Source organism: Loxodonta africana, chromosome X (assembly GCF_030014295.1).
Source record: "Loxodonta africana isolate mLoxAfr1 chromosome X, mLoxAfr1.hap2, whole genome shotgun sequence".
NCBI classification, from domain to species: Eukaryota; Metazoa; Chordata; class Mammalia; order Proboscidea; family Elephantidae; genus Loxodonta; species Loxodonta africana.
In genome coordinates, this window is record NC_087369.1 from 175,617,412 (window position 1) to 175,637,463 (window position 20,052).

At 51.9% G+C, this 20,052-nt stretch overlaps 1 protein-coding gene across 1 annotated transcript; it reads right to left on the bottom strand.

Annotated features, from left to right (window-relative positions):
* Positions 1–10,096: 10,096 nt before the first annotated feature.
* Positions 10,097–12,652, bottom strand: LOC111748445 (paraneoplastic antigen Ma6E-like). The gene is made up of 4 exons (XM_064278501.1): positions 12,253–12,652; positions 12,064–12,135; positions 11,614–11,973; positions 10,097–11,577 (listed from the first exon to the last, which is right to left on the bottom strand). Exons 1-4 carry the CDS (start codon positions 12,650–12,652, stop codon positions 10,097–10,099), a joined length of 2,313 nt encoding a protein of 770 aa, XP_064134571.1.
* Between the last annotated feature and the right edge of the window lie 7,400 nt (positions 12,653–20,052).

The following is a 20,052-nucleotide window of genomic DNA, read 5'->3' on the forward strand; positions in this document are numbered from 1 at the left end:
CTCTGGCTCAGGCTATTCAGATGTTAATGAAGCCGCCTGGGGAGGGTGGGGGAGGGAATAGAGAGATAGGAGAGTAGCACCTCAGAATATAGCCAGAGTTGCTTGTCTTGCTTGGAATGACTATTATGTCTGAGATTCCCGCGGGCGCGTCGCCTATGTGTGCTGGCTGTGTGGAGATTGCCCCCGGGGGGTCTGGCCCGCTGGAGTCACGGTCAGATCCTCCGCTTCCAGCCCCACGCCCAGCGTCAAGGCTCCCTTACTGGGACGGTGCACTCTTGACTCCAAAATCAGTCGCTGCCTCCCGGGGACTTCTCGTCCCTCTAGCCGCGTGGCCGTGCCGCCCCCGAGAACCAGGTAGGCCTCCTCCCGGGGTTAGTTCAGATGGGTGGAGCAGTTCCCCGTGCTTGTGCCGTGACCGAGTGTCCCGGCTGAGACGCTGTTCTCCCCGCTCCAATACCAGTCGCTGCCTCCCGGGGACTTCTCCTACCGGCTGCGTCCCACGCCGCCCGTGGAACCGGCTGGTCCCCCTCCCGGGGTTAGTTCAGGGGGGTGGAGCAGCTCTCTGTGCTTGTGCCGTACCTGACTGGTACGCTGGCTCCAGGCTCTGGAAACAATCGCTGCTCCCTGTATTAGTTCGTTCTCCGTCTCTAAATCTGTGTTTGTTGTTCAGGGTTCGTAGATTGTTATGTATGTGATCGATTCACTTGTTTTTCCGTGTCTTTGTTGTAAGAGGGATCTGAGGTAGCGTCTGCCTAGTCCGCCATCTTGGCTCCGCCTCCACTGCTGACCTTTTGATGGGCAGCCATATGTATCACTTGGCCACTGTGCCACCAGGACTAGTATGACAGAAATGAATATTGGGTGTTATAGTGTGTAACCCTGCCTTCAGCCAGTACTTGATTGGATATGCTAAAAGGGAACTAGGATTTTCCTGAGGGAAACACAGGCTGTTTGACTGCAGTAGCCCTGTGTATGTATTGTGGGCTTAGATTGAAAACCTGGGCACCGCCCAGATTTTGCATTTGAAAAGACATGGAGAACCACCCAGAACTGCTGAGAGAACTGGAGATCTCCATTTGAAGTCAGGACGTGCAAAAAAAAAAAAAAAAAGTAACTTTTGCTTTTTGAATTCCGAACAAGCAGTTTGCTGTAGGATGCATCCAGGCAGGAAAAGTCAGTGTCCATCAGATGGAACCCCCTTCCAGGACTGGACGTTAAAGGGAGCTGCGAGTAGGCAGCTTGGTCTGCTTGTCTGTGGTGATTACCTGGGTCCACTCAATGAGTGAAAGTGGGAGAAGTGCAGCAATGAAGAGACGGGCTGAGTTTGGACGTGTTCCATTGGCACCCAATGACCCAGCCCGTGGAGGCTAGGGATGAGAGAGAGAGAGGAAGGGCTGGCTGGTCAGAAGAAAAAGGAGTTGTCGGCCTCCTGAAGTTTACGGGTGGAACCTGTTGACCTAGCCCAAGGACGCTAGGGATGAGAGAGTGTGAAGGGCTGTCTGAAGTGCCAGGAGGTGTGTGTGAACTCTTGAGCCTAAGGCCGCTACCCTTTGTGACCTAGCTTGGATGGCTAGAGATGAGCTGACCAGTCAGAACACGACCAAATGAAGAGAAAGATGTTTGACACCATCAGCTGGTATAATTGCTGCCATTCGATGGCTTGCTCTGGACTGGACTTTGCTTTTGGATGCAGATGCTCAAAGTTCCAACCAGAACAGAAGATTCTTCAAGATCAAGAAACATGCTTGTCTTCTCAGATTCCTAGTTTGATACAAACAGACTATTTAAACATTGGCTATCTAAAATAGGAGACAGATAAAGGCACGAAGTGGCTGGCCTACACGCCTTCATGGTGTGCTTACACTCAAAATGAGGGACAAGGGATGATCCCCACTGAACAGATTCCTGCGTGGTCTGGGGAAGACGGGGTGGGGGGAGATGCTGATAGGATTAAATGATTCAGTTGTAAGTGTTGGTTGGTGACAGGGTTAATTGTGATTGTACAAACTATAATTGTAGACGCAGTAACTGTGCAAGAGTGGACTAAGGCTGAGGCACTGCTGGACTGGAGCCCAGTGGCCGAACCGAAAGCCCCTTAAAGGTTTTGCTCTGCTGATACCTTGTGAGGATCAGAGCAAGGGAATAATCTTCTCTCAGATAAATTTTATCAGACAACAGAAAGGGTGAAGGTGAGATGAATTGTTGGAGACCCTGACCAAATCAGGTGGACATCTGCAACAGACCCGAATGGTTGGTACCTGAGTAACCTCACCCCGATGACTCTTTGTCCTACTGCAGAACTAATTGTAATGGATGTTTTGAACTGGTAAAATGATTGAAGGGGTAAGTAATCCTCCAAATATGAAAGAACCGTGGCTAGAGAAGCCAGGGGGTGGCCTTCGGTGTGATAAATCACTTTTGCGTGTGGCCTTTCTAGCCATGGTCTTGTAACTCCCACCCAAGTGGTTGGGTGGGACTGTGTGATAGCGTAATTGTGGCCCACCAAAGTGATTGGTTGGTTTTGCCATCCCTCTGGGCTTGAAATTCACCAGACCCTCCGTGGAAACCCTACGGGGGCAGCTCTACTCTATCCTACAGGGTCGCTATGAGTCGGAATCAACTCGATGGCAATGGGTTTGGTTTTTTTTTGTTGTTGTTGTTCTGGGCTTGAAATGAGCCATCCCGGAGACAGGAAAGAGAATACCCCACCACCACCAACGAGGAACATCCAGGAGCCAGTATGTCCTTTGGACCCAGGATCCCTGCACTGAGAAGCTCCTGAAACGAAGAGACAGAGAGAATTGTAACAGCAAGAAGCAGCAGCAGAAACCTGGCAGCAGAGACGACATGATGGGATTCTTGGCTCATGGAAAGAGAAAGCTGAGTGCCTTTGGGTCAAGGCTGAGGGCCAAGGAGAGGCGTGCTTGTGAGCATGGCTGGGAAGAGGCTGTCCTGATGGAAGAACTGTATCCTTGAGTGTTCCTGAGCCTGAACTGTAACTGTTACTTCCCTAATAAATCCCATAATTGTGAGTATGGTCTGTGAGTTGCGTGTGGCCACTGCAATGAATTATCAAACCCAGCAGAAAAGTAGAATGCCGTGGGAGGGACGGTTGGTGTCAGAATTGATAAAGATGGCAGAGGGAGGAGGCATGTCTGACCTCTGCCTCATAGGAATCAGACTTGGGCCATTAATCTTGATTCTCCTTCCCCCTTGTGAAGTTAGAGGAGGTCAGACACCTCCCCCAAGCCATTTCTACAAGGTATAATCCATACTGAAGGCTGTGGTCTTTGATCTTTATCAGTAAGGACTTCAAGTCCTCTTCACTTTCAGCAAGCAAGGTTGTGTCATCTGCCTAAAAAAAAAAAATGCAGGTTGTTAATGCGCCTTCCTCCAATCCTGATGCCCTGTTCTTCTTTGTATAGTCCAGCTTCTTGGATTATTTTTCAGCATACAGATTCAATGGGTACGGTGAAAGGATACAACCCTGACACACACCTTTCCTGACTTTAAACCACGCAGTGTCCCCTTGTTCTGTTCTAATAACTGCCTCTTGATCTATGTACAAGTTCCTCATGAGCACAATTAAGTGTTCTGGAATTCTCATTCTTCAGAATGTTGTCCATATTTTGTTATGATCTACACAGTCAAATGCCTTTGCATAGTCAATAAAACACATCTCAACATCTTTCTGGTATTCTCTGCTTTCAGCCAGGATCCATCTGACATCAGCAATGATATCCCTGGTTCCATGTCCTCTTCTGAATCTGGCCTGAATATCTGGCAGTTTCCTGTCGATGTACTGCCACAACTAATTTTTAATTCTCTCCAGCAAAATTTTATTTGCATATGGTATTAATGACATTGTTTGATAATTTCTGCATTCTATTAGATCACCTTCCGTGGAATAGGCACAAATATGGATCTCTTCCAGTCCGCTGGCCAGGAAGCTGTCTTCCAAACTTGTTGGGACAGACGATTGAGTACTTCCAGGGCTGCATCCGTTTGCTGAAACATCTCCATTGGTAGTCCATCAATTCCTGAAGCCTCGTTTTTCGCCAATGCCTTCAGAGCAGCTTGGAGTTCTTCCTTCAGCACCATCGGTTCCTGATCATATGCTACCTCCTGAAATGGTTGAATGTCGATCATTTCTTTTTGGTATAATGACTCTGTGTATTCCTTCCATCTTCTTTTGATGCTTTCCATGTCCTGCAATATTTCCCATGGAGGACCCTTCAGAATTGCAACTCGAGGCTTGAATTCCTCCATTACTATACCATTTTAATTCCGTTGTCATTTCTTTTACTATATGTGTTGAGGGATTTTTTTCTTAGTGGTTGCCCTGGGGATCACAGTCACCATCCTCTTCCCTCCCTCTGGCATGTTCCCCTCCCCTGGGCCCGGTGACTGCTCCCTGCAAGTCCTCCCCAAGCCAGAGAGACACAGGAAGGGAGAGAAAGGCATGGGCGCCTACGAGCAGAGCAAGGGTCCTGGAGGAAGAGGAGGGCCTGAGGGGGAGGAGGGAACGCAGGCAAGGACAAGAGACGCCTAAGACTGCGTCGGAGAGGAGGGGACCCTCTGCCAGGAGGCAGGGGCTGCCAGGGGATGCGCCGGCAGGGCCCAGCTAGCTTCTCTGTGGGCCTCGGAGAGGCCTCACGCCATAGTCTGAAGGTCCTGGTTGGTCCTGGGCCCTAGGAAGACAGGAGCCACTTGAGCCCTCCATGGGTTATGGTAGCCTGAAAGGGGAGCTGGGCCCAGGTGATGCCAGGAAGCTGCCCTCCAAGCTGGGGCAGTGGTGAATACTCAAAAATTAACAGAGAAACGAAAGACCCCACCCTTGACACGGGTGGGAGCACGTGAAGTCAGGCCAGGACTGCAACTAAGTTCCTGGGTCCCTCGGGACATCTTGGGGAGAGAGAGAGAGGCGTGTCCCTAGCTCCATGCTGTGCCACTGGAGCCCCAGGCCAGGGGAGTGCTGACCCAGCTCAGCCCCAGACACAGCCTGTCCTGGGGGCTGTTGCCCAACAAGGTTGAAGGTCCTGTACAACAGGTGCTGTACTTGGCACTGAGTCAAGGAAGCGTCCTCCTCAGAACACCCAGGGCAGCCCAAGTGGACGGGCTGCCTGTGTGGACCCTGGGGGTGAGGCTGTGGGCCAGGGCGGAAGGCAGGGGGTCTGGGGCCTTGGGAGGCCACAGCCTGCCAGGGGCAGCCCCAGCCCTGCTCCGTGTCCAGCTTTGTTCAGGCGTCCCCACGTGCCCGGTTCCTGCCCTGGGGGTATCTCACAGTCTCTGGGGTGAGGTGGTTCCAGGCTTCTGCTGGCCAAGCTCAGCCCTCGCCCACCCACCCTGGGCCCCTCCAGGTCACAGCCTTTGTGAGGCCCCTTCAGTCCCACCCCTGCCCGGCTACCAGGGAGCTGAATCCCTGCCTGAGGTAGGGCCAGGGGGTCTCCATGACCTGGACTCCTTCCCCTTGGGGTGCCATCACACCTAGGCCTCTTGCCAGCCTGGCACTGGGAACTGCCTCTTCTGGTGGAGGGCAGCTCAGCCCTGGACAGTAGGCCCTGAGGGCAGGGTGCCCAGGCCTGGCCTGAGTGTTGGGAGGCCCCCGGGGTGGCCCCAGTAGGGACCAGAGCCCACACGCCTGGTGCACCATCCAAACCCATTCGGTGAGCTGAGGGCCTGGGTCCACGTGGGCACCTGTCACCCTATTCCCGCCAGAGATCAGCAGGAACTGGCCCCTTCCATGGTGGCACAGGTGGCACAGCAGGAGCTAGCGAAGGGGCAGCGGGGCGGGTGTTTAAGCACAGAGGCACAGCACCCGGGGGACTCTTCGAGAGCACCTGGGAATGGAGGACGTGGTGTGGCATCTCAAAGACCAGAACCGGGCGGGGATTCGTAACCTGCGGAGGAGCATAAGGAAGCGGAGGACTCGCTGGGCATCTCCCGAGCAGAGGGGCCGGTGGGCACTCAGGCGTGGGCCCAGTCTCTCTTGAAGGTTAAAGAGGAGGACGCGCCTTCACACGATGGCAGCGCAGCGCGTGTGCACCGGGGATGTGGGTGGGAGCCTCGCAAGGCCAAGGAAGAATCAAGGTTCCTGTGAGCCCAGCACCCAGCCAGCGTCCTTTGCTGGGCTTCCGGGCTGTCTCCACTAACGACATGCTGCGGGTCCTTCCGCTGTGTTTCAGGGCTGCCACTGTTAACTGCGTGCAGTGGTTCTTGGGCTGTGTCTCGGTCCGGGGATCTCACCGTTAGCAATGTGCTGTGCGTCCTTGTGCGCAGTCCCTTGGCGTTGCAAACAGTGAACGCGCTTGACTGCTAACTGAAAGGTCCACCCAGAGTCACCTCAGAAGAAAGGCCTGGTGATCCACTTCCCAAAATCAGCCATGGAAGACCCTTATGGAGCACAGGTCTACTCGGACACTCATGGGGTTGCCAGGAGTCAGAGTCAACTTGACTGCAGCTGGTTTATGGGGCATCGTTAGCTAGCACAGGGAGTCCCTGGGTGGTGAAAACAGTGAATGCGCTTGGCTGCTAACCGAAAGACTGATGGTTTGAGTCCACCCAGAAGTGCCTCTGAAGAAAGGCTTGGCAATCTACTTCCAAAAAAATCAGCCATGGAAAACCCTATGGAGCACAGTTCTATTCTGACACTCATGAGGTCACCATGAGTCAGAGTGTACTCAAAGGCCAACTATTTTGTTTTGTTTTTTTACTGGTGAATCCTTCCACTGTGTTTCCAGGGCCTGGGCTCAAACTACGGGTTCCCATTCTATGAGCAGAAAGCCACTGACCGCTCCTTCTTCCCCAGCACCTCACTGCAAGCCATGGACCTCATCGCAAAGAGGACAGAGCTGCCCCCTCACAAATGGCATCCTAGATCAGGATGTGGTGGCCGTGCCTCCCTCCTGGAGGATGCCCCTCAGTCCCAGCCATAAGACGTGTTCCTGGAGGAAAGATTTGGGGAGCAGACTTACCGTTCTCCCAGGCTCCAAACTCTTCCGCATCTTTGGGGTGCATGGCTGATGGGGTGTGAGGCCATAGTGGTTCAAGGGCCTTGCCGTCCCTGCTGTCCTTTGTTGAGCCAGGTGAAATGGCTTTCAGATGTCCATGTGGGCCTGGAAGCAAGGTGTGGGGGCGGAACGTCCAGGGCCACAGAAAGCACAGCGTGGAGGGTACAGATCGTGGCATTCCACCTGCGCTGACACCAGGTGGGTGTGTGCCAGGGCCTCGGCACCAGCAGAATGATGTGTCCTGGAACAGGGCCACAGGACCCAAGGGCTGCCTGGTGGTGATGTGGGCAGCTTTCGGCCATGCTGGAGACACATCTGCCCCTCTCATGGCCAGCACAGGAACACCATTTGGATTGGGGCAGCTCTGCCCTCTTCGCGATGAGGGCCATGGCGAGGCCCTGGAGACAGAGGGAGCTGTGACTTCCTGCTTGTAAAATGGGAGCCACAAGTTTGAGCCCAGGCAGGCACCTGGGGCCGGGAGCAGGGCTGCCGGGGCGGTGGGGACAGAAGTGCTCAGGGAAGATGCCTGTGTGTACAGACAGCAGGACTGGGAGACAGGCCCCGCTCCAGGCCCCTGGAGGAGGGCACAGGGTCTGGAGGAAGGTAGGGGCTACGGGCAGAGCGTGGCCCCAACCCAGATGCTTCCGGAAGGCTGCCTCTGCTTTGAACCTACCCAAGGGTCCTGTGGCCAAGGAGCTGGGAGTCTGTGGATGGGGGACCATCCAGGTAGAGTGCTCATCCCCTTCCATATGGGCTGGGGGAGAGGTCTGGAGCAGAGAGCGGGTGGCCTCAAGGCCTCTTTCTGCAGCGCATAAGAATGGGGGCTGAGGTGCAGGGCTGGCCATGGAGCCCTCTCAGCCCAGCTGCCCAGGTTGTCGCTCTCTTCTCTCCCTCTGCAGCTCACATGGGAAGGGGCAGGTGGGGCCAGAGCAGCTCAGGAAGGTGTCTGGGAAAGCTGAGGGTGGCAGGGGAGAAGCCGAAGGCGTCCTGGCCTTGCACCTCCTTCTTGTGGACAAGGACGTTATTCCTGCACACCCAAGACAAAAACGCCATTGTGAGGAACTGAACTGGAGAGCTTATCTGGCTGTACTCAACCCGGGAGGTGGCTGTCGATGGGCCAAGGACAGGCGCTTATACAGGGTACCAGGCCTGTGTCCTGGGGCCCGACCCCCTGCCCTGCGTCCTAAAGGGACACACGGCCAAGCCCCTCAGCCAAGGAGGCTGCAGGCCTGGCTAAGGACCTGCCACACCCTCCCAGCTTCTCATTGCCCTGGGCTTGTCCAGGGCCCCACTGGCCCTCCCCCTCCCCCTGCAACCCAGCTGTTCCAGCTCTCCCCAGGGCTCCTCCGGTCAGTGACCACAGTCCCCTGTCCCCAGGCCCAGCCTGAGCATTTGCATTTGCAAGTGCCAGGCTCGCCCTGGCTCCTGGGCTGCTATGGGGCTCTGTCCTTCCTCTGCAGCTTCGGACAGGCTGGTGGACGCCTGTAGACACAGACAGAGCTGGGCCCGAGGGACACCCCCATGTCGGGCTCAACAGTGCTGCCCCCTCACACCTGCAGGGGCCCAGTCACTGCTCCCTCCTCCCAAAGGTCCCAGTCCCCTCCAGTGGGCTGAGGGCTGCTCTCTGCTGGGGCAGCTCGAGCCCCTGAGGTGAGAGTGTAGGTCTCAGAGGATGGAGCCAGCTGCTGTTCCAGCCCCTCCTCCCTCACCACGCCCCCCAGAACTGCCCCTTGGGCCACTGTGCTCCAGAGGGCCCTCCACCTGGGGGCTCCTCAGGGCAGCACCCAGGGCTCAGCAGGCTTCAGGGACAGAGCCTGGCCTCTGGCACCCAGGGGCAGCCCCCACCCATGGCCCAGTGCCTCTTGCCTGGCCCCAACGACCTGGAGGGTGCTCCCCAGAGCTGGCTGGGAAGCGAGGCCTCCTGCCCTCTGGGGCGCCCTGGACAGGAATTGGGGCACAGGACAGCTCCCCATGCTTTCCACCAGCGCTGAGGAAGCCTGTCCTGTCCCACCCATCACATGGCATCACACACACCCAGGTCCCTGGTGATCCCTCAGGAGCAGCTGTGGCTGAACACAGGCCACTGCTCCACCTGTCCCCCCGCCCCGCAGGCCCTCCCCTCCATTGCCCACAGCAGAGGCCAGACTCAGCAGAAACACTTGATAAGATTTATTGAGGAGAAAACACTTAACTGGAACCACTGAAGAGAATGGAATCACAACAGAGGGAAAGGATAACCACCACCAGAGGACACGGGGCCTCCCTTCTCCCGGGGGTACCTGATGAGGAGCCTCAGCCTCCCTGACCCACTGCAGCCCTCCCCAACTCTCCCTGCCTGGGGCACTCAGGCTCTGCCTCCTGTCAGGATGATGGACTCTGGCAACCTTCACTCACTTCAGGGGACCCCTCCCCGGCCCTGCCCCATGGCCCTGCCCCATGGCCCCAGGGGACAGTCACAGAAGAACACTGGAAAACACAGCAGAGCACACGTCACCACGTTGAGGAAACTGAGTCACAAACAACAGCTGGGGTGAATCTTCAAGCACAGTCCTGGCGGGGCTCCCCACAGCCCTCCTGGTCCCTGGTCCGTTCTTCGTTCCTTCCGTCGCTCACAGGGTGAGGGTGGCCACTCCAGCATCTGTCCTTCCTGCTGTCTTCCGGGACTGGGCTGGAGTCTCCGGGGAGAAACTGCTCAGATAAGAACACACACACCTCCACAAGAACAAGCAACAGTTGACCAGGATCTATGCCAGGAAAGCAGAGGCTGAGCCCCCAACCGAGTGGACAGGAGCGGGAGAGGACGTCTCCAGGTGCTCCTAATCTGGGTGCCTCTGGGCAGATGTGGGGCTGGGTCTGTGTGGTGGTGCTGCAATGGGGAGGGGCCTCTCCCCCCCTTGAAAGGACTGAGGGGGGTGGCAGGCCCAAGCGGGAGGGGGTGGGCCCTGGGGGCAGGAGGTGGCCGGCAGGCCCTTCCCTCTGCCCTGCTGGGGTCCTAGGGCCATGAGCCCACTCTGGCCCGGCCTGGCCCTGCTGCCCCCCAGGGCTCCGCTGCCTGAGAGGAGCAGAGGCCCCAGAGCCACCTGAGCCTACTGGTCTGAGGAGGACTCGGGCAGGCTTATCTTGCCAGCCTCGCCTTCGTTTTCTGACTCCTCCAGGATGGACTGGAGCCGCTCGTCGGGCGGCTCCTCAGCCTCCGTGGCCTCTGGGTCTCCTGCTTTGGCAGGGCCCTCCGGCCCACAGCCTAGGGCTCCCGGGCCTGCCCCAGGAACACTGCCCACCCGGGCTGGGGCGGGAGCACTTTCTTCTTTGTGAGTGGCAGGGGTGGCTCCTGCAGCAGCAGCAGTGGCATCTTCAGTGTTGTGAACAGCCTCATTGGCCTGCTCATTGGCTGGGGCAGCTTTGGCAGCATTTTCATTAGCTAGAGCGGTCTGGGCTATGTAATTATTGGCTAGAGCTGTGAGGGCAGCATCTTGATTTCCTGGGGCCTCCCTGACAGCATCTTCATTAGCTGCGGCAGCTTCTGTGGCACCTTCATTGACTAGGTGGACCTGGTCGGCATCTTCATTGCTTGAGGCCTCCCCAGTGGCATCTTCATTGGCCAAGTCGGACTGGGCAGCATCTTCATCAGCTGGGACCTCCTCAGCAGTATCTTCGTTGCCTGGGGCAGCTTCTGCATCATCTTCATTGGCTGGGGTGGCCTCACTGGCATCTTCGTTGTCTGAGGAAGCATCTTCGTTAGACACAGAGGCCTCAGTGGCATCTTCATTGTCTGTGACGGCATCTTCATTGCCTGGGGCAGCCTGGGCAGTGGCTGGGGCTCCACCGGCTGTGTGGGCCCCTTCTTCCACCTGGGACAGCTCCCCCCTGGCCTGGGCAGCCTCCCATGCCTCAGTTTCCCTAACAAGACGCAGCAGCCCCACGAAACCAGGAGGCCGCCCCTCCACGCGCATCCTCCTCAGCTTGTTGTACAGAGTGGGATTGGGGTGAGCTCGCATCAGCACCTGCCGCGCACGCACCTGGTCTGCGATGGCCGGGTGCACCGCCCCCTTCTCCATGGCCGTCTGCAGCAGGCCTTCCTGGCGCATCACATAGGCAAACAGGCTCTCCCCGGGCTCCTGGGCGCAGGTGAGGAACTTGAGCCGCGCAGTCATGCGCGTGTCCTGGGTCCCAAACACCTGTACCAGTGCGACCAGGCAGTCCTGCGCTGGGAGGTCGGGGTCTTCTGCCAGGAGGCCATACAGGAGGTCCAGGGCTGGGCTGCTCAGGCACTCCACCAGCCTCCTCCTCTTCTCCTTCTCCGACACGTGGCGCCACAGGTACAGCATGTCATAGGCGTGGTCTAGCCAGCCCTGAAAGGGCTCTTCCCCAGGGCCTGGCTCTTCTCGCCCTGAAAAGGGTCTCAGTTCCTGGTAGGCCAGGCTCTCCAGCACGGGTTGCAGGGCGTGTCTCCACTGCTGGGCCCAGGCGTCGGCCTCGTCTGCACCTCCTGCCTCACCTAGGGCTGCTGCCATACCTAGCGCTCCTGCCACATCCTCATAGCCTGCCTCACCTGCAGCTCCTGCCTCACCTGGGGCTTCTGCCACATTCTCATCTCCTGCCTCACCTGCAGCTCCTGCCTCACCTGCAGCTCCTGCCTCACCTGCAGCTCCTGCCTCCTGTGCAGCTCCTGCCTCACCTCCAGCTTCTGCCTCCCGTGCAGTTCCTGCCTCACCTGCAGCTTCTACCTCCCCTGCAGCTCCTGCCTCATCTGCAGTTTCTGCCTCACCCACAGCTTCTGCCGCATTCTCATCTCCTGCCTCACCTGCAGCTCCTGCTTCATCTGTGGCTTCTGGCTCACTTGCAGCTTCTGCCTCACCTGTAGTTCCTGCCTCACCTGCAGCTTCTGTCTCATTTGCAGCTCCTGCTTCACCTAATACCCCTTTCTCACCTGAAGCTCCTGCCTCACCTGCTGCCCCTGCCTCACCTGCAGCTTCTGCCACACTCTCAACTCCTGCCTCACCTGTAGCTTCTGCTACAGTCTCTGCTCCTGCCCCACTCACTGCTCCTGTCTCACCTGCAGCTTCTGCCTCACCTGGGGCTCCTGCTTCACTTGCAGCTCCTGCCTCATCTGTAGCTCTTACCTCACCTGCAGTTTCTGGCACATTCTCCACTCCTGTCTCGCCTGCAGCTCCTCCCTTACCTGCTGTTCCTTCCTCACCTGTGGCTTCTGCCACACCTGCAGCATCTGCAACACCTGCCACACCTGCAGCATCTGCAACACCTGCGGCTCCTGCCTCACCTGCCCTGTCAGCCACTTCTTGCCCCTGGGGCTGTATGGGGAAAGCAGGTCTCTCCTGTAACTCGGCATGAGGGGCCTGGGGCAGGTAGATCACCCTCCAGGGCCCACCTTTGCCTGGTATCTGTCGGGGGATCAAGCTGCGGTTTAAGTAGTCGGCAAATTCGACCAAGGCAACCCTGGTCCCCAGCTCCTTTCTGAAGACCTTGCCCTGCACTCGGTACCTGCCCAGAGGCCACAGGGCGGCCCTCACGGCCTCCTGGAACTCGTTCTCGTCGCAGTCGTCCGGGATGCCCAAGAGGAGCAGCGAGCGCTGCGCGTTCACGCCCATCCACCTGCACCAGTCCCGCAGCATCGCCAGCGCCATGGCTGTGGACCTGGGGAACAACCAGATGCAGGGAGCGTCGCAGTCCCCGCAGTCTGTAGACGCAGAGAGTGGGGCGGGGGTGCCACGCACCCCACCGCACCACCCAGGCCAGGGTCTTGTCGCCCACCCGCCAGAAAGGCATCAAGGCCTCGCTCCCCACATTGCTGCAGCCTGTTGCCCCGCCCCCTCCCAAAACCGCAGCCCGCGCTCCCTGCCCCCACAGCGGCTAGGAGCCCTGGAGCGCATCCCCGACCGTTGCGGCCGCGATCGGCCACACCAACCGCAGCAGTCTGAGCCTCTCCCCCTCCCACCATCGCCTGCACCCCCGAGACGGGGAGTACCCCTTTGTACCCTCCCCCACAGCCCGTAGTCGCTCCCCACCGTAGCCAGGAGCCCCCTCTCCTGTCTCTGCCAGCGCCAGAACCTGAGACCTGCTCCCGCGCCTGCCCAGACCCCTGCAGGCAGGAGTCCCTACGCCACACTCACCGCCCTCCCTCCGCAGACCCGAGCTCCCGAGCCCCCCCTTCCCGCAGCCTCAAGCCCCCTTCCCTCCCCCTCCCTGCAACTGGGAGCTCCTCCTTCCTCTCCCCCAGCTCCAGATCTTGAGCCTTCTCCTCCCCCCTCCCCCCGCCTGGCGACTACCCGGCCAGACCCAGGGCTCCGTCATCCCAGGCTCCGCCACAGAAAAGGCCCTGCCTCGCTCACCTCCTGCGACTCTGCGTGCGCTCCCACGACCCCGGGGAAATGCCGCTTTGGGCTTCGAGTCCCCCTCAAAGGATCGGAAGAAAGAATGCTCCTCCGCTGCGTGGGCCTGGATCTACGCTGACACGGGGTCTTCAGATGCCCCCCGTCCCTGGGCTGGTGCGTTTCCCAGAAGCTCCGGCAGTGAGGCAGGCAGACCTCGCGTCTCTGTTCAGGGCGAATGGCTGCGGCAGGAGAGCACGTGAGGAGGCGTCAGTGTTGTCATGGCACCGGGACCTGCGTGGTAAGGGCTTGCCGGGGCAAGGCTGGCAGCCTCCAAAAGCAACAGGCACACCCATTGTCCTGCTACCAGCAAAATGTCCTGGCAACAAGGAGGGGGGAAGGGAGAGCATCTTTGTAGCAAGTTGGGGGGGGGCTATGGAAGCCAGGAGTCAGGGGGCAGAGGGCCCTAGACCAGGCGCCTAGGACACTCTGCATTTATACCTTGTCCCCATCAAGTCTGGAAACTGCAGGAGCGACCCGGGCTGGCTGTTCCCCACCCAGGAGCCTCATCACAACTCCTTCCACTGCAAAGCCAGCCCTCACCACCTAGGAAGCTATTGCATTGGAAAGACTGTGGGTTTTGAATCAGGTAGAGGTAGGGTCATCTACCAGCTGCATGGCCTTGCACAAATCACTGAACATCTCTGGCCCCTGATATGTAAATAGGCAATGAGAACACATTATTTTTTATATAGCGCTGGATTTGATTTGCTAACAGCATTTTTGCTATTCTGTTCATGTGGAATATTTTTCTGTAATTTTCTCTTTTACATATGTAATGCGTCCATCAGATTTTAGTACCAGGTTTATCTTGATCTCATAAAAGGAGTTGGCAATGCTTCCCTCCTCCTCTATTTTCTGAAAGTGTTTGAGTAAGATTGGTGATTTTTCTTCCTTAAATATTTGCTAGAATTCACCCATGAAATCATTTGAGCCTGGAGGTTTTTGTTGTACTGTTTTGTTTGTTTCTTAGGAAAGTTTTTGATAATAAGCATTTCTCTACAAGACATTTTCTGATCTGGTGTCATTTTTGGTAAATTGCTTTTTTCCAAGGAATTTGAGAATTTTATTTAAGTTGTCAGAATTATTGGCATAGTTGTTCATAATATTCCCTCATTATCCTTTTACGTTTGTGTGACCTGTAGCGATATCCCCTCTTTCATTTCCAATACTAGTGATTAGTGTTCTTTCTCATTTTTCTTGATTAGTCTTGCTAGGGGTTTATCGATTTTGGTACTCTTTAAAAAGAACCAACTTATGGTTTTGTTAATTTTCTCTATGGTTTATTTTATAATTCATTGATTTCTGCTCTTATCTCTGTTATTTCCTTGCTTCTAGTTATTTTAGGTTTATGTTGCTCATCTTTTTTTTGCTTCTTTAGATGAATCTTAAGGCCATTGATTGTATGATTGTCTTCTTTTCTAACATATGTATTTAAAGCTATTAATTTTCCTCTTACCATCCCTTTAGCTGTCTCCCAGTAGTTTTTTCCCCTCTTGGCCCACAAGTTCCCTCTGTGGAAATACCTTTTTCCTGACTCTTCCCTTGAAGTACTCCTACTATTTTTTTATGCCACAGTTAGGTGCCTTTTTTTATTTTTTAATTTCCTCACTTTGTTTTCTTTTTTTTTTTTAGCCAGTAAACTCCCATTCCTTTCAGCTCCTGATAACCACTAATCTTTTGTCTGTATTCATTTGCCTATTCAAGATATTTTATATAAAAAACCAAACCTGTTGCCATCAAGTTGAGTTCAACTCATAGCAACCCTATAGGACAGAGTAGAGCTGCCCCATAGGGTTTCCAAGGCTGTAATCTTTATAAAAGGAGACTGCCACATCTTTCTCTTGTGAAGTGGCTGATGGGTTTAAACTGCCAACCTTTCAGTTAGCAGTGGAGCGTTCATATAATATTTGTCCTATTGTCTCTGACATTTCACTCTGCATAATGTTTTAAAGGTTCATCCATGTTGCAGCATGTATCAGAGCTTCATTCCTTTGTATGGCTGAATAACATTCCATTGTATGGATATACCACATTTGTTTGTCCGTCTATTGATGGATCCTTGGATTATTTCCACCTTTGGCAATTGTGAATAGTGCTGCTATGAGCATTGGTGTACAAATATCTCTTTGAATTCCTGCTTTCAAGTCTTTGGGCCATATACCTAACAGGGGAATTGCTGGGTCATATGGTAATTCTATGTTTAACTTTTTGAAGACCTTCCAAACTGTTTTCCATAGCAGCTTCATCATTTTACATCCCCACCAGCAGTGGAAATGTGTTCCAATTTCTCCACAGCCTCTACAGCACTTGCTTTTTTTTTTTCAGACACCCAGTGGGTATGAAGTGGTATCTCATTGTGGTTTTCATTTGTATTTCCCTGATGACTAATGAAGTTGAGCATCTCTTACTGTGCTTGGTAGCCACTTGTATATCTTCTTTGGTGAAATGTCTATTCAAGTCCTTTGCCTATTTTTTTATAGTGAAAATATACATAGCAAGATATATGCCAACTGAACATTTCTACATGTACAATTCAGTGTCTTTGCCCATTTTTAATTGAGTTGTTTATCTTTTTGTTGTTGTATTGTAGGTCATACCAATTTTGATAAGTTGTGCTTTTATTATTATTCAGTTAGAAATATTTTCTAAGTTCTTTTGTGATTTCTCTTTGACCCATGGGCTTTTTAGAAACGTAATGTTGAATTTCCAAATATTTGGAGATACACTGTTGTTATTAACTTCTAATAGAATTCCACGGTGGCCAGATAGTCTGTAAAATTTCAATTCTTTTAAATTCATTTAGACTTTGGCTCAGCATATGGTGTATCTAGGTGAATTTACAATGTGCACTTTTAAAGGATGTATATTCTGCAGTTGTTGGGTATGTTGTTGTTGTTAGCTACGATCAAGTCAGCCCCCAACTCATGGAAGTGTTCTATAAATATCAGTTAAGATGTTAGGTAATGTCATACATATCTTCTATATATTTTACTCTTTTTTTGTCTAGTTATTGTATCAATTGCTGAGACAAGAGTACGAAAATCTCTGTCTTAGTCATGGTTCTCCAGAGAAACAGAAGCAACAGAATACATATAGGTAGCTATATATCTATATATAGAGAGAGAGGTACAAGCAGCCCTGGTGGCACAATGGTTAAGCACTTGGCTGCTAACCAAAAGGTTGGTGGTTTGAACCCACTGAGCATCTCCTCAGGAGAAAGACGTAGCAATCTGCTCCTGTAAAGTTTACAGCCTAGAAAACCCTGTGGGACCGTTCTGCTCTGTCACATGGAATCACTATGAATTGAAATTGACTCGATGGCATCTAATGACAACAACAATATGTACTGAGAAAGAGAGGTTGATTTATTTTAAGTAATTGGCTCATGAGATTGTGGGGGCTGGCAAGTCCAAAAATTCATAGGCCAGGCAGGCAGGAAATCTGGCAGAATATCTATGTTACAGTCTTGAGGCAGAGTCTTTCTCTTCTTAGAAACCTCAGTTTCTTATCTTAAAGCCTTCAACCGATTGGACAAGGCCCACCCATATTATCCAGGGTAATCTACTTAGAAGTCAACTGATTGTAAATGTTGATCACATCAACAAAATAGCTTCGTAGCAACACCTGGACTAGTGTTTGACCAAATAACTGGGCAGCACAGCTCAGCCAAGTTGACACATAAAAGTAATCATCACAATTTCCAACTATAATTATGAAAATATCTGTGTTTCCCTTTATTCCATCAATTTTTGTTTCATATATTTTGAAGCTCTGTTATTGCGTGCACATATATTTCTGAATTCTATGAGTTCCTGATTAATTTACCCTTGTATCATTATAAAATGTCCCTTTTATATCAGGCAATAGTCTTTATAACTCTACCTTGTCTGGTATTAATATAGCCATTCCCGCTTTCTTATTCTATTCATGGAATGTTATTTGCGTCCTTTAATATCAACATATCTGTGTCTTTATACTTAAACTGCATTTCTTGTAGACAGAAAAAAAACTTACTTTTTTAAATCCATTTTGACAATCTCTGACTTTTAATTGGAGAGCTTAGTCCATTTATATTGAATATAATTTCTGATATGATTGAATTTAGATCTATCTTTTTACCATCTGTTCTGTCTGGCTTTGTTCCTTTGTTTCCTCTTTCCAGCCTCAATTAAGCAAGTATTTTTTAGAATTTCGTTTTATCTCTCGCCTTTTGAGCTATACTTCCTTGCGTCGTTTTTTTAATTGTTGCTCCAGAGATCACAACATATATCCTTAACAATTCACTGTCTACTTTGAGTTGATATTGTGCAACTTCAGATAAATGTAAATGTAGATCCCCCCTCTACCCCATCCTTATGCTATAGTGGTCATATGCATTATACTTACATGTTTTATAAACCCTACAATACACTGTCTTAATTTTTATTTTAAACTGTCATGTGTATTATGAAGAAATTAAGAGTAAATAAATATTCTTTCATATTTACCCACATATTTACCATTTCTAGAGTTCTTCATTCTACCCAAAGATCAAAGCTTCCCTCTAGTATAAATTTTCTTTAGATTGAAAGACTTGCTTTAGCTTTTCTTTTTTAGTGCAGATGTGTTGATGAATTCTCATAGCTTTCATGTATCTCAAGATGTCCTTATTTCACCTTCGTTCTTGAAGGATGGTTTCCCTGGATGTAGAGTTCTGGGTTGAACTGGTTTGCTTCCAGCACATTGTAAGCTGTTGTTCCACTCTCTCCTGTCTTCCACTGTTTCTGATGAGAATTCCGTTAGGATACTCATCTACATCCCCCTTTATGTAGTCGTTCTTTCAAGTCTGCCTGCTTTCTGTATTTTCTCTTTATCCTTTGTTGTCAGTAGCTTGACTGGGGGTTCACTGGCCTTCTTGAATCTGTAAATTACATCTGTCACCAAATTTTGGAAAATTTCAGCCATTATTTCTTCAAGTACTTTTTCTTCCCCATTCTCTCTCTCCTCTCTTAGGATTCCAAATACACAAGTGTAAGATATTTTTACATTGTCCTACAGCTCACACAGGTTCTGGTATTTTTTTTTTCAATCTTTTTTTCTCTTGGTGTATCAGAAAGGATCGTTTCTATTGATGTATCTTCAAATTTGTCATTCTTTCTTCTCTCATCTGCAATCTGTTACTAAGACCATCGAGTGAATTTTTCAATTCAGATATTGCGTTTTTTCAGTTACAGAATTTACAATCGATTCTTTTCAGTAGTTTGTTTTTATCCACTAAAATTTCCTGTTTTTAAAGTTCATTATGAGCAATAAGTTTATAAATATTAATAACTATTAACAAACATCAGTGTGAAAGAAGAATGGAGTAAGAAGAACCAAGAAAGGACTCTAAAAAGAGCTTCCAGAGTTCTAAAAAGAAAACAGAGAGCAACTGGCATCACTGAGCTCAGGGACAGGGCATTTAAAACAGTTGCACATCAGGAACCACCTGCAGAGTGGCCTGGTCTGTCATGTTTCTTAGACATGCACAACTGAAGTAGACTGGCTGATGGAAGCATGAAGGGAACTAGCTAAAGGACATTGGGTAGCTCACAGGCATTTGAAGAGGGCTGGAGAACCAGGTTGGGGGGCTTTGCAGAGAGGAACAGGGTTCTAAAGCACACCCTAGTGCTAGGCCAGAGAAGGCACCCCTGTAGCCCTCTCCCGCCACAGGGCACAGACCCTGCAGCTTGCAGCACCAATGCAGGACGTTGAATACTGCCACGAGAACCACAGCTGCCACTGCTGCACCAGGAAACAGGTGGCAATGCCCCTGCTGCCGCCAACCCCACTAGAGTGGAAACTTGCAGCCCCTGATTTTTCCCATCTCTTACCCCAGATTCAGAGTTGGCAGTGGGTGCATCTGATTGGTGGAGCCCAGGTCATGTGCCCAAATCCTAGCTGCAAGGGAAGCCAGGAGAGTGAATATTTACCATCTTCAGGATCTATGGCAGCAAGCAAATTCTGCCTCATGGAGCGGAGCAATGCCCAAACATAGAAAGGAATGGTTAACCAAATTAAAAAAAAAAAAAAAAAACAGCTGTCTACTTAATATAGTATGACATGGACAGGTGAAGGAAATCATAGAGGAGAGAGACATGTGAACAAAAAAAAACACAAATTACCAATATCGGGAATGATAGTGGTTGATATCACTGCAGATAATAAGGGACTATTATGTACTTGGAAACCCTGCTGGCGTAGTGGTTAAGTGCTACAGCTGCTAACCAAAAGGTCGGCAGTTTGAATCCAACAGGCTGTCCTTGGAACCCTATGGGGCAGTTCTACTCTGTGCTATAGGGTCGCTATGAGTTGGAATCCACTCGCTGGCAACGGGCTTGGTTTTTTAGTTTATTATGTAGTACTTTAAGGAGCCCTTGTGGCGCAGTAGCTAAAGCAATCAACTGCTAACCGAAAGGTCAGTGGTTCAAAACCACCATCAGCTCCGCAGGAGAAAAAGATGTGGCAGTCTTCTTCCGTAGAGATTTATAGCCTTGGAAGCCCTATGGGGTCACTACGAGTCAGAATCGACTCGACGGCAGTGGGTTTATGTACAACTTTATGCCGATAAATTTAAATACTTACATGAAATGAACAAATTTCTTGAAAGACACAAATTAGCGAAGCTCATTCAA

Bases quoted from the DNA above. Each gene is read 5' to 3' on its own strand.
- LOC111748445 (XM_064278501.1), bottom strand. From the start codon at position 12,652: ATGGCGCTGGCGATGCTGCGGGACTGGTGCAGGTGGATGGGCGTGAAC. The intron at 12,136-12,252 runs GTGTGGCAGGTG...CAGAAACTGCAG, and splicing joins AGGTGTTGCAGATGCTGCAG to GTGAGGTAAGAGCTACAGAT. The intron at 11,578-11,613 runs GTGAGGCAGGAG...CAGAAGCCCCAG, and splicing joins AGGTGAGGCAGGAGCTGCAG to GTGAGGCAGGAGCTGCAGGT.